At 24.0% G+C, this 24,276-nt stretch overlaps 3 protein-coding genes and 1 pseudogene across 4 annotated transcripts; 1 reads left to right on the top strand and 3 right to left on the bottom strand.

Annotated features, from left to right (window-relative positions):
* Nucleotides 1-1,630: 1,630 nt before the first annotated feature.
* LOC112594203 lies at nucleotides 1,631-9,201 on the bottom strand (annotated as a pseudogene).
* A 1,289-nt stretch (nucleotides 9,202-10,490) lies between these two features.
* On the bottom strand, nucleotides 10,491-12,781 carry LOC112594143 (60S ribosomal protein L37a). Its single transcript, XM_025338794.1, has 3 exons — nucleotides 12,670-12,781; nucleotides 12,320-12,448; nucleotides 10,491-10,695 (listed from the first exon to the last, which is right to left on the bottom strand). Exons 1-3 carry the CDS (start codon nucleotides 12,670-12,672, stop codon nucleotides 10,549-10,551), a joined length of 279 nt encoding a protein of 92 aa, XP_025194579.1. The 5' UTR covers nucleotides 12,673-12,781; the 3' UTR covers nucleotides 10,491-10,548.
* Nucleotides 12,782-13,153: 372 nt separating this feature from the next.
* LOC112594197 lies at nucleotides 13,154-19,468 on the top strand. 2 transcript variants are annotated; one of them, XR_003114642.1, is made up of 13 exons: nucleotides 13,154-13,335; nucleotides 13,481-13,538; nucleotides 13,760-13,858; nucleotides 13,921-14,028; nucleotides 14,158-14,274; nucleotides 14,344-14,442; nucleotides 14,616-14,667; nucleotides 14,811-14,926; nucleotides 15,025-15,108; nucleotides 15,283-15,706; nucleotides 15,782-16,266; nucleotides 17,203-17,487; nucleotides 19,220-19,468. XR_003114642.1 is itself a non-coding variant. In XM_025338863.1 (11 exons), exons 2-11 carry the CDS (start codon nucleotides 13,503-13,505, stop codon nucleotides 16,228-16,230), a joined length of 1,584 nt encoding a protein of 527 aa, XP_025194648.1. In that variant the 5' UTR covers nucleotides 13,154-13,335; nucleotides 13,481-13,502; the 3' UTR covers nucleotides 16,231-16,433. The 2 variants fall into 2 exon arrangements, 1 of the variants encoding a protein (XP_025194648.1); XM_025338863.1 differs by lacking the exons at nucleotides 17,203-17,487; nucleotides 19,220-19,468 and having other exon boundaries at nucleotides 15,782-16,433.
* A 133-nt stretch (nucleotides 19,469-19,601) lies between these two features.
* On the bottom strand, nucleotides 19,602-24,047 carry LOC112594196 (vesicle-trafficking protein SEC22a-like). Its single transcript, XM_025338862.1, has 5 exons — nucleotides 23,710-24,047; nucleotides 22,349-22,512; nucleotides 21,354-21,530; nucleotides 20,119-20,243; nucleotides 19,602-19,919 (listed from the first exon to the last, which is right to left on the bottom strand). The coding sequence occupies exons 1-5, from the start codon at nucleotides 23,898-23,900 to the stop codon at nucleotides 19,656-19,658; spliced, it is 921 nt and encodes a 306-aa protein (XP_025194647.1). The 5' UTR covers nucleotides 23,901-24,047; the 3' UTR covers nucleotides 19,602-19,655.
* Nucleotides 24,048-24,276: the final 229 nt, after the last annotated feature.

The following is a 24,276-nucleotide window of genomic DNA, read 5'->3' as shown; positions in this document are numbered from 1 at the left end:
ACTTGCCAAGGTAAGAATAACATAATAGTTGAATTAAATCGACACTTCTACAAAAAATGGCGGCACGGCCATTTTTATAATCACTTTAATATTATGTTTAACCATTATAAAAAATTAGGTATTCGTTTAACCTGTCTGATACAGTGATACGTGTCCATTATACTAACCAGGTAGGTACATTAAATTTTTATAAAATTAAAAAGGTATTTTAAATGTCAATCATAATAACCGATCATTATTATTTAAATGATTTTGTTACCTATAGGCTATATTTAAATAAACATAATAATATTAAATAATCAAATAAAGTCAACAGCCTGTACGTATGTAACAATTTATAATATGTAAATATGTATATTATATCTAATATTTGTAAATAATGTACCTAAATAAATACAGCGTTATATTGGGCGACGGCAACAATGAGTACATATCCTGTAAATATATTAGGTAAATAAAATCCAATAACATAACTTAATAATAATGTATTTATACAATTTTGATATTCAATTCTAATTAGTGGCATATAATGGACCATTGCCTATCATGCCATCCTATCAGTACGCCACTGATTTTAATACTTGTATTTTTTTATGCAATTTAAGAGATATTTAATAACAAAGAATAAATTTCTTTTTTAAACAAAAACTACTTTTTTGTATTGTAAATTATTAAGAGGATAATTGTATTGAAAGTATTGATGTATTTATATAATGTAAATCAACATTTGAACTAGCAGTTGTCCTGTTATTGACAGATGAACTTTGAAGTGTATTAAACAATTTAAAATATCTGAATTTGAATATATTATTCATTAAAGAATAAAAAGGGGATGAGCATTCTTAGTGATAATTGATAACCCTGTCTATAAAATAAATAGAAAATATGCATGAAATTGAAATAAACGAATAATTATTAATGAATACAATTCATTTTGAGAAGATTACTGCAAAAGTGGAAGTACATTAAAATTATTGTAGTTGTGATTGCATCTTGTGTCCTTGTTGTAAACAAGAGTCTCACATCACACATTGACACTTAGGTAGTTACGCGTAAACTAGAAAACGGCATACATTCATTATTTATCCCAACTAAATATCACATCTCGTATTTTTGTTTGTTCTACAAAGACTATAATAATATTATAATATTAACAGTATATTATATTGTACAAAAAATAGTAAGTAATTTTTGGTAATAATAGTAACCCTAACGATTAAAAATAAATATTATATTAACTTTAAGATTTGAAGTAGGTACCTACTGTAAAAATTGACACTTCCATATCAAAAGTTCAAGTTATCAAATTTAACAAGAAAAAAAATGATAAATAATAAAATGCTATATACAAGTAAAATTGTATAACTTCTTAAACATAACTTATGATAAAAGTAGTGTAGGTACTATAATAGATATACACTGCAAGTTTGGAGTAACTATAGTAATTTTTAAACATATTATCTTATTTCTTATATATATATATATATATATTATCTTACATATATTTTTTTAACATAAAATAATTCTTTAAAATTTATAATTTTTTTAATTTTTGTTATTTCAATTTGTTGCATTTTTTGATATTATAAACAAATAAATTGTTAATTAAAATACAATAAGTTTACAGAATAATAATAATCGAAGATTGTATCTATAGGCTATAACAATAGTATGTAATTTTATTTTGCATCAAGATATCCTACCTGTTTTAATTTTTAATGTATGGACTGTGTGATAAATAAATTATCATTATTGTTCTTTGTTCTGTCCGTATAAAATTGTGCTAGTATAAGTATATATGTTGCACCAGCAGACATCATCTATTATCAAAATAATATTTAGATTAAAATAAGAATAAGTATTACAATTTTACAATGTTAATGATAAATTTAATTTAATTTAAATTAAACATTACCAGTAATAATAAAACTAAGTATATAAATTAGGCCTACATTAATTCCACTAGAATTATTCGAAATCTTGAACTTTTTTTTTATAAAATTCAAATAATTTCAAATTTGACGTTCTGTACTCTTGTTTATATTGATAAATAGATTGGTCCTCATAAATAATTATAAGTAATCAGAAATATTTTAAACGTTTAAGTGTATAACTATAACATTTAATTAGATTTTTTTTTTTACTGCATTAAGTATTTACATTTATTTTTTAAAATTCAAACATGGCTACTTACATGAGAATGACTTTAAACCATATGCATTCTATGTGATTTGCGTAGAAGTTTGTAAAATCGTAGGTAGTTTGTTAAAAAGAATGTGATAATATTTAAATTTAATTGTATAAATTGAAATTTTAAATGCCTTTAGATTAGTTAATTTGTAAAAGAGAAAAAATTTTGTGAGTCAAACTTATTAAAAGCATGATGTATTTCACTTAAAAAAGAAAGCTGAAATAAAACAATTTTGTTTGAAAAAAAATATTAACAACTTGTAATATAAAGTTCTTTGTATAGTAAAAAAACCAGAATCAAATTATTCAATAATATGTGTTCAAAATATTTCATATCATCTTCATTTTTGAACAATGTAATGTTATGTTCAGTAGCTCAGCGCATAAAAAAATGGTATTGCTTAAGTAATAGTAGTGTACCAACCCTTTTCAATAATAATACATTTTAATAATAAATGTTTTATAACTATATTATGATATTAGTTTATTGTCTTAGTACAACATACTAGTATATTTAATAATTTTGCTTTTCTAGCCACTAATTCAGTTAAAATATCATATTCCTATAATAGGTAGGTACTTAATTAATTTATCATTGGTCTTCTATCAAAACCCACCACAACCACCATCCGATTTTAAGGAGTTGACTGAACAAAATTTGGACTACGTTCTACTACTGCATACTGTTTAAGTAATAGTACAACTGTACAAGTATATAATGTATTATGTAATAACACTAATAACATTTATGGTTATAAATTATAGGTACTAACGTACACAATTTAGCTATATACCCGTATTGTCATATTGAAATAATTTTATTTTAAACAAATTTGGTTCAACATTTTAGTTAAATTTAATAATGATAAATGATAATACATCCTTTTTATTCATTATTTTCTTACCGAAGTTATGAGACTATTTTTTAAAGTCAAAATGCCGAAAATGGTGAATTCGGACGAACAGACAGTTAATTGATTATAAAACAGTTGTAGCTGTAAATAAATAAATAAATACATAAATTGAAAAAAAATATGTATGAATAATATACAGGGTGATTATTTTATATTTATTGTTGAACACTCATTATCTTAAAATCTGTTCAAGTTATTTTTTATCGTTATAAATTTTTTAATTTTAATTTTTCTTTTATGACAACATACATTTTTAATTTCATATTCTAAAGCAGAATATTTTTCGGAGTATGTCAATATATAAAAATCGAAATTTAGACTAGTAGTTTTTGAATTAAAAGTTATTAAAGTTTAGATGAGCGAAAAAGTAAACTAACATATTGTGGAGTATCCCCATAGGTACTACTCCATTCTGCTAATCATAACTTAAAGTACTTATAACAGTTATAACACACAACAGCACAACACTAGTATCAAAATACTTAGAAAAATATTCTGCTTCATACAAAATATTGTTTTATTTCGACTGTAAATTATGCAAGAAAAATATTTTCAAAAACCCTAATAGATTTTAAAATAATGAGTAGTTTGATTAAAGAATCACGAGCTAGTACAAAAATAAGAACTAATAATGATATTTTTTTATGGGAATTTATTACTTAACAATTACCTCTTCTTTCGTATTAAGATCTGTGTATCGATTGTTCATTTTTGTTAATAACTTTTTGGTTTTAATCGCCTACAATAAAAAAACAATTAGCTGAAAAATAAACTATAAATAAGTAATACACATTATATTAAAATATGGATGAATCAACTGAGAAAGTATAATTTATATGAATTATATACATAATATAATTTCTTTTACAATAGAATTATATTTAGTTGACTACTCACAAGTCACAACCATAATATAATAGTGTTAAATTACTCGAAGAAATACGGTAGTAGATAGTATACAATAGAGTACAGTATTTCATAACCTTTGTATAACGGCAATAATATTTCATACTTTGTGATACATAATGAAGAAAAAGAATCATGGTATCATAATTTGTTTACGCCGGAATGGACCAACACTAGATAAACTAAACTAGTTTTTAGGATATGGTGGATTAAATTATTAATACACACGGATCATTTATTAAACACCATATTTAAATACATAAATACATAAATAGGGAACTCACCAGTCACCGGGGAATGGGGATGATCAGTCACCTAGTTGACTGTTGAGAAATATACGAATAATATATAATATTATTATGAGAGTCAACTGATCAAATGCTCAATGCATAAGTAACACAAAAAGGAGATACGGGAAATTCTGATTTGCGAAAGTCTTAAGGTGATGAAGATCGGATGGACTGTACGAACTAATCAACCGAACCATGGGGTTTTCAGCTGGATCGATCGCTGGAGTGCGTGAACCACGCCAGAGCTTAATACACAAACGGTATATTATTAAAGGTCAACAAGACAAAGTAACAGAAAATGTAAAAACCACGTGAGCTACATAAAACATAATAATTATACATAAACATAAACTGTAGATAGAAAAACAAAAAAAACTTTAAAAAACAGAATATATAACAGTGCAAGACGCAAAACGGCGATGATATATATTACACATTCAATGAATTTATGCTTAGTTATGTTATCATTAATCGTAAAATGATATTGAAATGATAAAAAGATGAAAAGATTTAGTGGAAAAACAAGAAATTCAAAGAATTAGTTTTTATCTTACATTATTAAACAATAAATATTTATATGTTAGATGGTTTAACGAAAAAAAAAAAAGGTATTTATCCATAATTAATTACCAATTTATGGCAATTTTATAAGCAAAAAAAAAACTGTGTTGCCTTTTGAAAAAAGTAAGTTGTATGGATCATTTAAATACCTAATGGGTTAAAAATTTGAACTTTGTCGGATTATATCTAATTCAATACTTCCTTTTATTTCCTAAAAACCCAATTTCAATGCAAGGTTGTCAACTTTTAAATTTAGTGATATCTCTGTGTGAACATACTGTATATTTCCATTATTTCCAAGCTCATATACTTTTATAGGTATGAAATATCTACTAAACAAGAAGGAATAAACTAATTTTATTATTTCAACAACTTATAAAATACCTATAAATCATTTGACCCGTATCTGTATGGAATTAATAAAATTGAAATCTGCAATGTATAATCGACTATGGTTAGGTATAACTATTATTATATTATATATATTCGGTAATTAAATTTAATTCGAGACTCGTGTTTTTGATTTAAAACTAAATTATACAGATATTATAATACAAAAATGAATAATTTTAAATAATACTTAATTTTATACAATTTAATTTCATTTAATTTTTAATTTTTTTTTTTTTTTTTTGTCATAGGTACTTTCCAAAATGAACAAATTTCTTAGAACTTCAAAACTCACAAATTTGTAAAAAATTCGCTACAAAAAATATTTATTGATAGACTAGTATGCATTTAAAATTATATATATTTATAATATTAAAATTTAAAAGCATTGTATCACTGTCAGGCAATCTAAAAAAATATGCAAGTGCATTAAAATCTAAGTTCTACTTATCACTTTATGGTATATATCAGAGATGGGCAACTCAAAGTAACTAGCGGGCCACTTTAAAGTACTTTAAAATTTAGCGGGCCGCAGTGCATAGGAGAAAGCAAAAAAAAAAAAAAGGTCCTTCAAATATACTAACATTTATTTATTATCTTTATTTATTTATATTTACAATTATTATTTAATGTGATACTTGAGGATGAGGTTTTTCAATAGACAATTTAGTAAAATCCACTTATATTTCTGTAGTTGAAACTCTTAGTAAATGTCCCAAGGTTTCATCTGTTAAACGATTTAATAATTTAGTTTCGATTTAAAACTAGATAAGAATTTATAACCACATTTTATCGAAAAATGTAATAAAATAAAATAAAATACAGATAAGCGCTAAAATTATATGAAGTAATTTGAAAATGTAGTGCGGGCCAGATAAAAAAGGTACGCGGCCCGCCAGTTGCCCATCCTTGGTATATATGGTACGAATAAACACGACTACTGAGTACTGACTAGTTACACAATTTTATAGTTACGCCACTATTCTTGATTTATCCTTGCTAACAAAATATTGTTATCTACACATTAATATTGATTTAATACTATACCATAGGTACTAATGTACTACAGGCATTAAATAATCTTGTATTAGGAAGTACAAGATAATACAGTTTTTTTTTTACCAACCTGCTGTATTGTAGTATGCGTTGTAACAATTATAAGGCAAAACCTTAAAGAGTATTGTAGCATCCATCCAATGAATAAAATCTTTGTTCGAAACACTCGTTTATTAAATGAACTATTTGAAAATGAGTTAAATACTTCAGCATAAACGTCGAATAATGTCGTAATTGCTAAAAAAATGATTGAGAGGACCATTTGAAAGCCAAACAAACATTTTAAGTCGTTTATTGCTTCCCGAGATAACCAGTGTTCAATTCTTAATAGCTCGATAGTATTCGCCATTGAATATCTTTTATCATTTGGACAGTAAAAATCTTTTTCGTATATAATCACACTAGACGACAACGTATCATCTCTACTCTTTGGAGTTGCTACTCTGTTTGCAATAAACGGATATCGTACATTATAGTTGTAGTTCTGTTCATAATTTATTTGAATTAACTTCTCATTTATACATCGAAACTTCGTGTACACCACAAAACCCTGGATGGCGAAATGCAATTCCGTGCACACCATGCTCCAGTTATGAATATAATAGAAAATAAAATATGTAGTCATTAAAATGAAATTGATATGATTATTAAACAGATAAAACAATTTTAAGCTATTTATAGGTATAGTAATCAAAAGGCACAAGAAAATCATGGTAAAAGAAAAATACTTGATGTGTCTTAAAGCGATGGTGTTCATTGGTGTATAAATCTCAAATCCTTCTAATGTTCTTTTATACTTTTGATATTTTTTTATACTTAACGTTGTATATAACTATCATTTTTGATATCAATGAAGTTATTACTCCCACACTACATGTCACTGCTGTTAAAGACATGTTAAACTCCTTTGACCAGTCGTCAAACTTAGGGTTTACCAAAGAATACAACATAAATTGCATTATTCCAGTGATAAATAACATAATAGAGTATGCAGTTTGATATATGTTATCATCGTTATTTGATTCGAAGAATATTACACCAAAATATTGTAAATCAATCATAATTGGTCAGGTACACGTGTCGCCTCAATGTAATACAATATAAAACATACATGAAGTAGATACCTACACAAACATACAAACTTTAAATATTATTGTACAACATACAATTTATTATTATTCGTAATTATTATTAGATATTACTGAATACTTTAAAAAGATTATCATAAAAATGTAATGCTTTTTAAAATATTGAGTGTTTATTGTTCAAAGAATCGAATTCTCTTTCAAACCTTAGTTGAATAATTATTTTAATATCTACCTACTTAAAATGAAAATAAAAAACGTATTATCGTGTAGTGGACAGTGGTAATTTTTGGTGTTCAAAGTGGGTGATGTCCAATCCTTGCAAAAGTTTAAGTAAAAAAAATGAAGTTTTTATCTAAAATATTATAGTACGATACTACGATATGTATTGAAATATTTATACAAATATTTAAAAAATTATTTTAATATCTACAGGCTACAAATATAATACCTAATGATATGCTTAAATTGTAACTTGCTATAAATTGTATTAATTAACGGTAAAAAATTAATTATTTTTATACATGAATTCAAGTCTTCTCTCTATAAAATAATAACTAATACGAAACGCCGTGACTACCGTGTATGTTTGCACACCACGATCTTATTAATTTTTGTCAACCCCCAACTCAATGACTCAACAAATTTACACAAATAAATGGTGTTCTGACTGAGCTGCACACCAAATGATGTGTATTTATTACATAACTTCAATAAATTGTAGGAGTAATATTTTCGCCTATCGGGTATATAAGTAAACACACATTTAAAAAAAATAAATTATTATAGTTAAGCTTAACTATATAAAAATTATGTAAAAAATTGAAAATCCATTGTTAATATTTTATTTATATTAATTTATATGGTATTAACGTCAAATTTGTTTAAACCATTTTATAGTTATAGGTAAGTTAGTATTCACTTATAATTTTTTAAATTATTAAAATCTAGTAAAATTATTTATTGTAATTACAACACAATATAATAATTATTATTGGGTAGGTATACAACTCGTTTTTTTTTCTCCAAAAAACAGTTCTTATTTTAATTTTAATATTTTACTGTATTTACAAATAGAAAAATGAATTGTTATATAGCAATAGGTACATAGGTTAGGTATATGCGATATACTGGTAGTAAAAAGTAAAATATCAATTAGAATATGTCATAAAAAATGATTTTGTAATTTTAACTTTTAACAAATAAGTACTTATAACTTAGATACAACAGGTACCTCTAAATAGTAAATACCTGTGGTATATTCGTATTAAATGGTTTAGGCCACAGGCCCGGACTAAAGCGGAGTATCCTTAAAGCCCACAATGTATGAAACCTCTAGACAAAAATTAAAAATTCTAAATATCATGGTCACAAAAAATTAAGGAATTCCGACTTTCGGAGTCTTACCGTTGTTAAAATAACTGCTGATCTTTCCAGTGTTTACTGCTGAGGCCATTTAATATTGCCTGAGTTAGTGTCTTAGTGAGTTATAATTTATTTTAGATCAATGGTTTATGACTGCCGTAGCTCGTAAGAATTTCTAATATGTTCTAAGTTTAAACAAACGGAAACGGTAGAATTCTAGACACCGTAATTTTCTAGAATACAAAATTAGGTTAATATTTTGTTGAACTGAGTTTAAAAAGCTTTTAGAGCTTTCTAACAAATCGTCTTGTCCCTAGATGTATTGAGTGGAAGAGAATATTAATTATTAATATGAGAATACACTGAACGTCGAAAATTACGAAACTAGTTTTTAATCACAAAATATTATAATTTATAGATGTACCTACGAGTTGTAGTCTGTAGATAGGTATCCTACGAATGATAACCTATGTAAAGCAGAGAAAAAATTGACTACGACATAATATCATTTACTATTAAATTATAATCACATACCAAATCATAAATTATAACGTAGGTATCCAAATATACCAGTCTTCTGATTTCCAAAGCATCATTAGTCTAATCTTGAATAAATATTCCAAAGCTCTTCGAGTATACTGAATCTTACTAGCACAGCAAGATATTTCCATCATAAATAATGTAAAATGTTTTATTATCTACTCTAATTATACAAGTATATTACAAACTGCATTCTTATATCTATTATAATACTATTATCTACACCTAACGTATAAACAAATACCACGAATACTTCACAAAAATAGTGCATAATTAGATTTAGATGTTCATTATAGCCAATAAACATTTTAATTATTTAAACAATTTTTTTTTAATATATTTGTAACTATAACTTTATTATATATTATATATTTCTGTACCTGAATACGCAGCAGCACGTAATAATATATAATCATAAAATTGAATGTTGAAATATTACCAACATAAAAATTATTTAAACTGAACTAAAATATAATAAACAATAAAGTGTCAATTAATTTTTAGTATGACTTATTATGATGAATGTTCTGTTTAACCATTAAAAAGTACTTCAAACTGACTTGTTACAATTATTTATGAAGTATCAAACATTTAAATGTCAAAATTAATGATAGACCATTTTTATGTTATTTTAGTGGTTATGTTAGAGGAGTATAATCAACATTAAATTTCAAAATAGTCAGCTGTTAACACTTAAACCATAGTATATCAATAGTTTATACATAGAAATTAATATTCCAGATGAAATCTGTAATTATCATTATATGAATGTAAACTTTAACTAAGACTTTTGAGAAATTCTATATTTATACAATAGATAGTAATATCTATTTTATAATAGAAAATAAAAAAAGGACCTAAACTGATTGTTGGCCACTCCTCAAATTCCAGTTTTTTTTAACAACAGGTATTAATGGTCTTATAATATGTATTTAATTTTACAAAGATGTTTCAATCATTTAACCTATCAAAGTTTTGCTTTCTAAGCATATATGTATAAATATATGTCTGGACTAATGTTAAATGGTTACTCAATAATACCTAAATAAGAATTATAAATACTTTCTAAAATTAGCCAATGTATTATTTTAGATGAACATAACTCTTTCAATATTTTATCTGTATTCAAATATCAAAATGTCAAAATTTAACTCAATAAAGAATTTTTAAGGACAAAGAAAAGATTTAACAAATGGTATATATATTTTTTTTTTAATGTCCTTATATTAGATAATAATCAAATGTTGGAAATTACAAGTCATTCACTTCCCTCAAACGTCTGATTGCGGATCTTACAGTAGTTGCAGCTGTTGTAGAATATACATAAGCTCCACCTGCAACAGTTCTTCTACACCGTTTGCATGACCAAATTCCCACACAAGCTCTCTTCATGGATTCCTAAAAAAAAACAATATTATAATATCAGCATTTTTTTAAAATTAATATTGACATTAAAAAATCTTAGTACAATGAAATTTAGAAATTAGATAACTAATATATCATGTAGCTATGTTTCAAATTAAAAACATTTCTAATTTTTCCTTAGTAAGCAATAGACTTATTGGTTTCAATGAGGTTGGAGTGTCAAGTGGTTTGTCATGCTTTGTGAAAAAAATTATTTTAAAGAATTTTCATAAGATTAGAAACTATGAAAGTCTGAGTAAATATGCATGTCAGTTATATGAACTATGGATTTTTTTGAATTGTTAGATTATGTGGTAGACAAGTGGAAGAAGGTTTTAAAAGGTATCAACATAATTTAATTGTTGGAGTTTGAAAAATTTGTCTTTATCAGTCAGAAAAAGCAAGTTAGTATTATCAGGTTTTTTTAGGGGAATTGAGTGTTTTATATAATAATTTTTTAGTTTCATTATAAACAACTATCTAATGAAGGTTTTGTTAAAATATTTAGCTTAGTCAGTCTTTTTTAAAAAGTTATTTAGACTATTTATAGGGGCTTTTACTATTAAGACTATTAGAGAGCACAAATGATTAAATAGAAATGTGTTTGTGAGATGAGTTACTTATAGTATTCAACAAATTAGCCGGCAAATGAATGAGGGTCGTTAGGTTATTGACTGCTTTATAGATGTCATGTTTGGATTTTGGTTAAATTTTTAGATTGATGAAAAAATATATGGTTTGTTGTTATTTGATTGTAATGAAGCATTAATGTTTAAGATTGGACAAATGGTTAGATTACATTGAGACTAATGTTCACAGTACAATACAAATTACTGGGAATGTTTATAATAAATTTATTCAGAATATCTGTTTTTTTTAGAAGAAGTTGGCCACAAAGCATCTTCAGCTCTAATGTTTTGCATTATAGTTAATGCCTATTATAAAAGTATCGATTATAGTGTCAAAATCAGTATTGTTCAAATTATGTCCAGGAGGGTAATAAATAGCAGCAATAACAAATAATAATTATTTTATATGACTGTGATAGCACAAAATTTAAATAGTTTTCAGAAAAATTGGCAAATTAATAGAATTTTAATTTGATTTTTATAAGTGTAGCTATTTCACCATAAGCTGTACTGTCCAGTTATTAGATTTAAGCTATAACCAGAAACAGAGATGTAAGGGAGAGTAGTAAAATGGGTTCCAATGATGTAATGTCAATTAATTTATTTATTAACATGATTCTCCTGACCGCTTGCATTAAATAATACAATTAATAGTGATTAATTAGTGTAAGAACTATTATTTCTTATTTACTTAATAGGGATGAAATTACTTGGGTTAAAAGTGAAATCAGAGGATTGATGAGTGATTTAAGCTCGTTGATGAAGGATGTAAGGACTTAGGATATTTCAAAAGTAGGTGAAGGCAGTAATTGAGATGGTTGACTGGAAGTGGCCTGAGCATAAGAATTAGCAGTCAAATATGTTTTTTATTAATAAAAAATGATAATGGGTGATTTGGCTTTCATTAAAAAGTCAATATTTTAAACGTAACTAGATAAGGTTAACTGTTTTGATATAAATTAAGTACATTAAGATCGAAATATCTTTACCTTTCCGCAGAATGAACAGGTATATTTGCTGTGCTGGGTGATTTCAATTTTCTTGACCATCTTACGCAGCGAGGCACCATATCGAGTACCATATTTACCTACAATTCCTACTTTCTTAGTACGTTTGGCCTGTAATAATAAAATTATTCATTTTAGTAAACATAGTAAAAAAACAATACAATTTTTACGTAACTAAAGTCGAGTTTTATTTTGTTTAATTAAAAACACCATAGTTAAACAAGTTAAAACCGTAATACATCGCCAAAATTGAAAATATTGTAAATTATTTAATACAGAGATGTAGTAAGTTTTACTTGAACGATTATTCAGATAAATTTGGATAAACATACCATTTTGAAGGCGATGAAGTCTTCTTTCACTTACAAGTAAATAAATTAATAATACAAGTAACACTAACCAGAAGAGTTAGGTAAAGAAAAAGAGATTATATGATTGTACATTTTGTGAGGTTAAAACATTTTTACAGTCAGTGGTGCCCAGGAAATAACGAAACATATAGACAGTACAATATTTTATAAAAATAATTTATTTTTACATCGTAGTTATGATTTTTTTTAAATTTTTTAAAATACTTGAGATAATGAAATTTTAGTTAATAGTTCATGCTCATAGCTATAAAACAAAAAAAATAAAATTCGAAAATGGGGTTAAATTTAATTAATTATTATGGTATTGTAATTTATCACAGAATAACAGAATGTGGTAAAACTGTTTTTTAGCACTAGATAATATATTATCATTTTTAGTTTTTACGCTTATCTTAACCGTTATCAAGATTCAACTGAGCGGGATTTAATAATAAAGTTTTAAAAATGTTAAATGTTAAAAAATAATAATAATAAGCAATCATACATATCGTGTATATAATTCATCAGATCAGAATAATCTGAATATTAAAACTTTCAAAATATAAATTAACTATAAACAGCTGAGAAATAGAAGCTTGCTATTAAAACAGAAACATTTTAATTTATCGTGGAAGTGTAGAACCAACAGTAATAATTTTTCAATTAAATTATTAACGACTTTTTGTTTTTTTTTTATTATAAACGGATAAAATACTGTATAGTTTACATGCTAATACATTTGTAGCTCATTTATTTTCAATAACCATTAAAATGTGATTATTTATTGTGACAGATGTTAATGATTTATCTTAAACATGTTTGAACTTGAAGATTTTGATTTAGACGATGAAGTAAATATATTTTATATATTATAAAAGTTATACTTTATGATTAAAACTAAATTTAGTTTAAATTTTAAAACTTGTTGTAGGTGTTAATAAAAACTTAATTTTACAATTATATTTAATTACATAAATGTTTAATGTGTACATTATATTAGGCAGTTAATAGGTATTTAAACCAATACTTATATTAAAAAATACCTTATTAGTATCTACTTTTTTTTTTTTAGGTATTTCTTAATACCCAGATGCCAACTTTTATTAATAGATCACCAATAATATCATCAAATTCAAATCCTGTTTCTTCAAATTTTGAAGATGATGATGAAGTATAACAACTTTTATCTTAGATAAAATCGTTTAACATTTACATATCATATTTATTTTTCAGTTATTCCTTAATGTATCGAATCCAGTTTCTGAATTGAAAACTTTTCACTCTGAAAATACTGAATTAAAAATAACAGATACAACAAAAGAACAAAAAAAGGATAATGATGTAAGTACAATTATAAAATATGTACCTATTTACTATTAATACTAAAAAAAAATGTGATAAAAATGTTAGTATATTTTGTTTTTACTTTAACCAAAATAAAAATAAAAGTTCTTCTAATTTATTTTTAAGATACCACAAAATATATTTAAAACCCAATCCAAACCAGAAATTATAAAACCATTTAATGAAAGTCAGCCAAATAGAATTAAATTAAATTTTGATGAAGATTTTGATTCAGATGACGAAGTAATATATAAAATATATTGTTAGTAATATGCATTTTTAATTAATTATTTTTAAATTTTTATGTTTCAGAATTTTTTCAACACATCTAGTATAATAGAAGGTGCTATAAGTCCTTTGAAGGACAATGATTGTGCCACTAAATTTGATTTTGATGATGATCATAATGAGGTTTTTTCTATGAATACATTATTATACTATTATTAATATTATTATGTAAAATTAATCAATGTTTAAATCATATATTTTATTTACCTGAATATTATTGTCCTTAAATTATATTCCATGAATCAAAATAATATTTGTTAAATATGAATTATGATTTTCTGTATTGCTTATTTTAGGTTTCACTTGTCAACTCTGAAAGTTATCAATTAAAATCTTCAAACATAAAAAGTAAACTTTAAAAATTTTAAATTGATATATAATTTTTTTAACAATTTAACATAATAAATATTTATCTTATTTTTTGCTTACATTTATTAAAAATCATAAATTTATAATTTATTAAATTACCTCTGTCTAACACTTGTTTTCAGATTCTAATAAATCAAATTTCAATGGTAATTGTACAACTATTACGAGTGTAAAAATAATGACTCCAAAATGTACTTCTAGAAAATTTCCCGGACCTGCTGGTTTACTTTCTGAAAACGTAAATCCTTAATAATTTTATTTACAGCTTAAAAAAACTGTTTATCACCTTTTATTTATTTATTTCAAGTATACAGTTTTCTTTAATCTTATTTCCAGGAAGATCTATACTCAGAAGATCCTTTAAATTTAGAATCTTTGGACATGTCAATTAGCGTTAGCGAAAATGATAGCAAAGAAGAGGTAATTAACCTTATTGTTTCAAATATTTAGTATAGTTTATTACCAAAATATGAATTATTTTTTATTCTTTTATAATTATAGTAAAATTTAGACACTCACCCTTAATATTTTAAATATAATATACTACATTTCATGTTTTATTAATTTTGGCTTGTATTAATGATTTTCACTTAGAGTTTGTGCACTCAAGCAAATGATTCATCTTTTTCTTCATCGCCGTATCAACAATTTCTATCAGATTTTTTCACCACCGATGTTGATGTTTTATTAGATAAATTTAATGTGGCATGGATAAAGCAGAAACTTCTTCCGTATACTGCATCTGGTCGTTCTTTCACAGACAAAATACCATTTTTTGTTTCTGTTTTAAAAGAAATTGATTGTTTATCACCAGATCCAACAGTTCTACTTGCCGACAAAACAGGACATATTAGAGGAACAATCCATAGAGCTGTTTGGAACCAATTTAGCAATCAATTAAAAATAGGAGCTGTTTTAGTATTGATCAATGTTGGCGTATTATGTCAAAAAATACTAAAAGGGTTTACACTTAATATTACTGGTGATCATTTAGTTGCCATTTATAGTTGTTCTTCTGGTATGAATGGTATTGATAAATTTGATTAAGAAAAACTAATGTACTAATTTGAAATAATAACTTATAAAATTTTAGAGGATATTCAAGGAGTAATTGTTACTCGAACAACAGATATGACAAATGATGAAATTGTCAATGGAGCCAAGCAATGGAATGTATATAGTGCGGAAGCTTTAAATAAAAATTCCAATTCAGTTATAATAAAGAGTCAGATGAATAATAATTTAAAATTTCACGACATGTTGACTGATCATAATTCTCTACCATCAAATGTTAATAACCAAATCACAAATATTACTTCTGGCCAATCAACACCTATTAAAAGTGTTTTCAAACCAAAAACTCCTGTAGTTCATAATCTATTCAAAAGTGTTCTTAATAATTTTACAGAAGAACCGCCAACCAAACGGACAAGAAATGAATTAAAAATTGAAGATCAATGTTCAAATAATGAAATCTCTATTATTCAAAATATTTTTGAAGGAATCAATGAAGATGAAATGTTTAATGATTTTTGTTGTTGAAGTGTTCTTAAGCTGAAGATCTATTTTATTTTAAAGGTGCTTTTTAATTTTATAATTCAATTGTAGTCTGTAAGTTTTTTTTTTTTTATCTATTATTAAATCTAATTGTTATATAGTGACAACAATTTATCTTTACTGTTAATTTCATTGTAGGGTACATTATTTTTCATGCTTACAAATAACATCTTTGTTAAATCATTTTCTACATTCATAATAATATTAAACAAAATAATCATTGAAAGTAATTTCAATTATTTCAATTTTACCTAAGATTCTTAGTTTTATTGTTTTTAAGATTTTGTATAATTGTATACCATATTTAAGAGTCTTATTAATATTCCTTGTAGGTATGTTGATTTTTAAATTTTCTTAGTTATTTACAATTTTTTTATTTTTTTTGTTTTTTAAAAGTCTTAATAGTTCAGAAAATTAGGCAGTGCCTGATTATTTATTTCAAATTTAATACATATTTACAATAACACTACTATCTTGTTTATTTTTATGAGGTAATTGTCTAATACCAATTTGGTTTCTGTGTTACATCCACATTTTACAGATTACCTGAGTTTTAAGACTATTATATTTCATTTTCATTATTATTAATCATTACTAGGATATGTGAACTTACATTTTTAACATTTAATTAACACTCTTTGATAATTTGTTGCATTGCATATACAATTATTCATTGTACAATGCTTTTAATTGAAACAATTAACTTTAGACTTACATTTGTTTTTTTTAATTAATTTCAACAATTTGGCGAATAACCAGATTCTTTATCATTTTTCATAGATTATTCAATATAATATATATTTTTAATATTATAACTTATATTAACTACACTGAGTGGTATCTGGTGTAAATTAAAAAAAAGTAGACTTAAAAATAAAGTAGACTTAATAAAAAATAGACTTTTTGTTAAACTTTCATAACTATTGTACATGTAAGTTCAATTAAAATATGTTTCAGATATAAAGCTTTGTGATGATGTAACACTTTTCTGTGTCAGAACACAAAAAATATTTGTAGAAACACTTTCTGATTTCAAAAATCTAAAATCTAAATCACTTTTTTTTTTTAAATTCTCAAATTAATTGATTGGGATAAAAAGAACTGAGAATTATGCGAAGAAAAACTTAAAGAAATTAACTCATAAACATGTAGATATAAAGCTACATTAACTACTACAACTTTAATTTGGATATTTATGCGAGACTGTACTGAAACTACATAATGATGGAATGAATCGTTCTGGTAATCTTAAAATATATATTTTTTTTAAGTGATAATTTCATTGTTCTACCTTAAAAATAAATATGATTAAATACATATATATATATATATTTCCTGCTTATGAAACATAAACCTGGTAAAGATTAATAACAAAATATTTTTCAATTTTATAATAGAAATAAATGAGCAATTCAATTAATATTCATCATTTAAGTAATGAAAAACAACAAATTCTCTAAGAGTATTTAAATTGAACATAATTAATTACCTACTAAATAAAAAACTATAAAAAAACAACAGTGCTAGTTTATAATAATTAATATCATTTAAGTATAAAGTGTTTCATAAAGAACACAGTTTTTAATTTTTCTATAAATCAATTTTATTTTATAAGAAATACAAAATAAATAATATATATTATTTCACTACAAGTTAAGATTGTAAAGTGTGAACCCAATTTCGTGCATATGACCCCCTCTAATTGCTCGATACACATGACTAGTCAATGCGATTACTTATCATGTTTTCATAAACTTACCCATTAAGTTCACTGATAACTTATTGAATTTCTTGTTTAAAATGCAATGAAGTTCATGAATTGTTTTTATAAACCAATGATTTAATGAAGCCCCAAAGGAAGAAGTCATAGAGAGTAAATCACGCGACATTGGTGGCCACTGCTGATTGTTACGCAGGGAAATGGGTCGGCTGTCAAAATTTTCAGGAAACAAAAGTATGACAGGGAGCATCGTTTTGCTGGAACCACTTTTCTTCAATGTCCATATCATCTAGAAAAGGCTAAGGAAAATTGAAAATCATGTTTCAATAATAATCCCCATTCACTGTTTCTGATTTTCATGTTAATCTTCAAAAATGTATGGGCCTATCATTCGCCTGCCCAAAAGCCATACCAAACAGTTACTCACTATGAATGCATTTGTTTTTCCTTGATTGCCCTTGGATAAACTTAACTTCTTCTTTTGGGGACTCATTAAATCATTGGTCTATATAGACTGTGAACTTGGTCAAATTTTAAGCAAGAATTTCAATGAGTTATCAGTGAACTTGATAGACAAGTCTATAAAAGCGTAATTAGTAATTGCATTGGCAGTTACTATGTGTCTAGTGATTAGAAGGGATAATATGAATTATATTGTGCTTTACACTTAAACCTCAACTTGTAGTGATGTATTTTTTATAAAATAAATTGAATAATGGCAATATTAAAAAATTTGTTCTTTAAGAATACCCTATATTTAATATAAAAATAAATTTAAGATTCTTACAATCTTACTATAAGAAGGTTTTATTGTTATGAACCAAATATTAGTGTTAAAAACTTTGAATTCAAAATAATTTAAGAGCATTGTAAATATAATAAAAAACAACCAATATCTTTAAGTTTAATTAATTTTAAATCATGGTAAAAATAGATTTATTTATTAGCATAATGTAACAAATTGTCATCACAGATAAGTTACATAATATAGTAAAAAATAATAATATATTTCTTTCATACAATATACATTAAAACATGTATAGTTTACTAAGTATATCCGTGATACACATTTACGAACTTATACTTACATAATTATTTTGATTTCACAAATTGAAATCTAAAGTAGAAGTTTTAATTACAGTTAAAAAAAATATAATAAAATTTTAAATTCATCTTAAACAAAAAAATTAACCCAATATTAATAAATTATCTTGTAGTAAATGAAAAAAACCATTTTACTTTTTCCTCTTTCAGAATTAACCTCAAGACTAGTGTATCAATATCAAGTAAATTATCAAATAAAACCCTCAAAAAATTTAAATATTGAACCTGAGCACATATTATGTATTTAAATTATACACATAAAATTACCAAAATATTGTGTTCAATTAAACTTGATAATACTGATTTTTGTTTACTGTTACAAATTTGGGTATTTTAAAATAAGATTAATAAATCTCATTACTATTTTATATCAACAAAACAACAATAATAATAAATAAATAATATATTAACAGGAATAAATTAATAAAAAAAAAAAAAAAACTAGAATATATTTATTTTATATTGCAATTTTTATATAAAAAAAGAAAATTGTTTTTTTTTTTAAGGTAATCGATTAAAAAATTATGTTTAATGCTCAAATATCGTTAAAAAAAAGTTTTCATGTATTAAATTATTTTATTCATGTTTAAATTTGATAATGTGGCAACTTAACGGCAATTTTCCGTCTAAGTATACACGTATGTGTCAGTGTAGTAATGACATATACTAAAATCACCTGCCATATATCATCATTGAAATACAGAAACCAATCTATACCTAATAATATTAAGAATAGTGTCCACCCTATTTTCCATCTATACATTTGCTTGTGTGTAAGAACATAAATTTGAGCTAATCTGAAGAGAATACTACAAAAGTGAAGCCAACCAGTATCCAGTGAGTCATTATCCTGAAACAGTACAACAGTTAATTTTTAATAAAGTTAAATTGAAAAATAGTGGTTTGTAAAAAGATAAAAATTAAAAAGTCTATAAATATTTTCCATCCATATTATTATTTTCTAGTTAAAATGTAATTAGTTGTATAGGTATATACTAAATGTTGTTTACACTATTTAAATCATTATTATTATTAAAAATATTACATACCTCAGCCGTCCAACTCCTCCATGTATCTATTACTATGACAATACTATGAATAATTAAACATATTGTAAAAATTAAAGATGTTTTATCAATGAAAGATAAAGGTTCTAAAGTAGGCAGTGGTCCAACTGAAAAAAAAAATGATGTTAATTATTTACCTATATTTTTAAACAAGATATTGGGTATATAATTTATACTCAAAAATAATATACAAATATAAATATACATATTATATCATTTTGTTTTTTACAATATTACTTTAAAAAAGTAAAATATAATACAGAATTCTACAAATATTAGGAATTTACATTCACTAAAGCCATTATAGAATAATTTTATGTTATTAAATTTAAAATTAATCATAAGAAAGGTGGAAAAGGCACTTATTTTTTACATGGTAGTTGTCAAATGAATCATTGAGATAGACACTAAATTTGACTCCAATGATATATCATTACATAAGAAAAATGATGCTGAGTAAAGATGGTTTGTTCAGCTTATATCACCAAGTATATTAATTCATGATACGCTTTTTAATATTTCTATTAAATTAATTTAATTTACTATTAATATTATGATATAAATTATAAAAATTTAATTTTTACCAAAATAATTTCAATTGAACATATTGTATGTATAAAATATAAAAATATATCCAATAGTTGTATTAATTTCCCTATGAATAATGTTTTTGGACTGTAATCAAATAATGAATATTGTTATTTATAGTTTAAATATTTGATTTTGTCCAAATTAAAACTACAAACACTTATTAAAAATTAATATGATTTTCTGGTAAACCTTTTTTTTCTTAAAAAGCGTACAAAGAATTTAATATTAAAATTTTAAATTTAAGGAATAAAAATTATTTATTTGATTAATTTATAGTTACAAAATAACTTGAACATTTTTATGATTTCACAAATTTTGTCAGAATTCAAAATTAAAATACATATAAAAATATAAGTACGTATTTTCAATTTTTTTTTTTTTTAATTGGAAATTGAATAACTTATAAAGAATTTAGTATTAAATTTTTAAGTATTTTTACCCAGTGAAGAATATTATAAAACGTATGTATTTAGAAACTATTAAATAAATCATCATTTCAAAAAGCATTAAAAAGTAGAGAATATAAGATTATAAGTAGAACTTTATTATTTTTATTTATAAGTATTCTATTATACCTATACCAATATAAACTCATTATTGGACTTAATTATAAATTTTAAATTTACCTCGTACAGTCGGAGGAATAACTTGTGTACAAGTATTATTTATAGAATTTTCTTCAACAATAAATACTTCTTGAGGTGGATCTAATGTAATATCACGAGTAATTTCAGCCAAATTTATTCTGGATGTCAGTTGTTGCGGTTTATTATACATTTGTTGAATAGGATGTATAGTAGTATCTAAATTATATTGTAAGAATATGAATTAATGTTAATATTAATAAACCATATACTGACCAATAGGCAGTATATTTTTTATAAAATTAAACTATACATTAATATTTTTTTTTTCTAAGTATGATCTCAGAAAATAATTTTCAACTATAAAATTGCATGCATACATCAGAACATTTAAAAATTTAACATGTAATTTAAATTTTGATAATTGGAGAATTTTTTTCATAGGTGAACTATTAATATAAAGATTAAAAAAATAAGTTTTTGAAAATGTATGTTTACTTAAAAAAAAATCATTTAATTAAAGCTATCTAGCTGAACATTATTACCAATGTAATCTACATAATTTTCTAAGTTCTTAAAATATTCTTGATAATGGAAATATAATATAATAATGAATTTTTAATACTAAGCACTACAAATAACTATTTTCGTTTTTATTTTAAAAATACAATTTTTGGATGTTAGTTACTTATGAACATATGTTTGCAAATTTTGGGAAAGTATTTTTTATTTTTGATATAGGAGAATATTTTGTCAAGTGTGTTAAGTTCATATGGCAATTAAAATACATTTATTAAGAGTAAAGAAAAATAATTAGATGAATTAGAAAAAACTAAGATATATTTTGAAGAAAAGCTCAATCACAATCTGAATTCAATTTTATTACATTTTTAAGATATTTGGTCGTATTTTTATGGGTTTTTTCTAATTTTCTAAAAAAAAGCATTAAAGTTTGTGTTATAGTAGCATACATAAGTATATATTAAATTATGCAAATACATCAAACAATTTAAAAATAAATATTTTAAATATATTACCAAATTCAATAAGATGATAGGGCCTTAAAGCTTGTTCAACTTTAAAAGGCTGATATTTTTTTGTAAATTCTCCAGCTAGTTCTTCTAAGAAGCTGTAGGCTAAGACTTGAGGATATGAAGGATTGCACATGGCCATGCAAGTTATATTTAAACATGGTAAAAAGCTAAAACAAATAAATTTAATAGATAAACATTACAATATTTAAAATTATTAATTTATTACATATCAAGTTATAGGCCATTAATATTATGAAAAATAAAATAGTCTTAAATAAAATACCTATTAAAGTTTGAATTTTATGTATCATTAAAATAAAAATGTTTTATACAAATTGTAAAAAATTCATTTTTCAGCTTGATAATTTTAGTTTTGGCATATATGTATCAAAAAATAATATAAAAATAAGATTTCATCAAAGATAGATACTAAAGTATCTATAAAGGATGAAATCTATATGTTTTTTCTTTCTTGTTGTCGGACAACATGGATAAATTGCATTCAAGCAAAATCAGATTTTTTTATATTTTTGAGTAATATTGAGAGGAAAATCACTTTTATAAAATTATAAAGAATAATATTTTAGGGAGTATACATATCAATTTGTCTAAATATTGTCTCAAAACAATATAAAATTTATTTAAATTTACAAAAAAAAAATTTTTTAAGTTAAATACTTAGTCAAATAATAATAAAATATACAGTCGATAGTCAAACACTCAAAAATATTATCCTTCATAATTTTTGTGATAAGTTTTATTTTACTCAAAAAATCATAAAAAAAAAAAAAACTATTTTATGAGATAGCATTTTATTTTGAGCGTGGGTCTATGAAAGGAAATAAATATTTTGCTGACATCTTAATAAGTGGTACAAAAATCTCAAATATTTAAAAATATGGTCTTAGAATGTATTTAAAAATTCTAAATATCCGATTTCAAATAACTCTGGTATTAAAGAAAAAATGAAGAAAACATCCTTATAATTCATTAAGTATACAGCAAATTTATACATGTTCATAATCTAAAAAATTATACATTAAAGGATTAAACACTTATTTAAACAAAAAACTCAAATATATTATTGAATATTTAATATTTATTTTTATAATAATAAAGTAACAAAAAAAATATTTATAGATATTTTACCTACAGTAAGAAAATATTATTAAAATGTATCAATTAAAAACAATTAATATATGTGCACACAGTAATTAATCAATATATGTTTAAGCATTACATTTAGTTAATATTTTAAAATATACAGTCTTTTTTTAATACTTTTTAAAGATAGTATTTTTAAACCTATATGTAAGCTTATTTTTGATTAAGTCATTCAAACATTTAAAAAAATATATACATACTAATAGGTTTTGTCGTTGATGCGAAGGAAACATTTATTTTTGGGTATATCATTTTTCTTTAAAACATTCTTTACAATCTTGTTAATTAATTTTAAGTCAATGGCACTCTTGCCATTACTACAGTGGTAATTGGTAGTGGACGTCAGAGGTAGGAGATCCCGACTTCTTAAAATTAAAGCATACAAAATCATATCCTTAAGTTGATGTACTACTAGTTTTACACTTAAGAGAAGTTCATTATTAATTAACAACAGAAATTTTTATTACTGTTTGTATATTTTAATGGCTAAATTGAGCGCTTAAATTCAAGATTAAAAATTAATAAGTAATAACTAAAAATTAATAACATTTGGAAAGTATTGAAGAATTAATATTTTAATTTTTTACACTTAATGTTAATAACTAATTTGCTAATAATAATAATTACAACTACTATATAGATATGCAGTATTATTAATTTATTATAGTTTTCGTGGCTATTATCAGTTAATCTTATCATTTTATCATTTCACCGATTCAGTTGTACCACGACCGTCCCAAAATACTATAATATCAAAGAATAATCGT

This window comes from Melanaphis sacchari, unplaced genomic scaffold (assembly GCF_002803265.2).
Source record: "Melanaphis sacchari strain LSU unplaced genomic scaffold, SCAv2.0 Contig221_pilon_pilon, whole genome shotgun sequence".
Taxonomy (NCBI): Eukaryota; Metazoa; Arthropoda; class Insecta; order Hemiptera; family Aphididae; genus Melanaphis; species Melanaphis sacchari.
The sequence above is the reverse complement of the archived record's forward strand: the minus strand, read 5'-3'. Positions and strand labels throughout refer to the sequence as shown.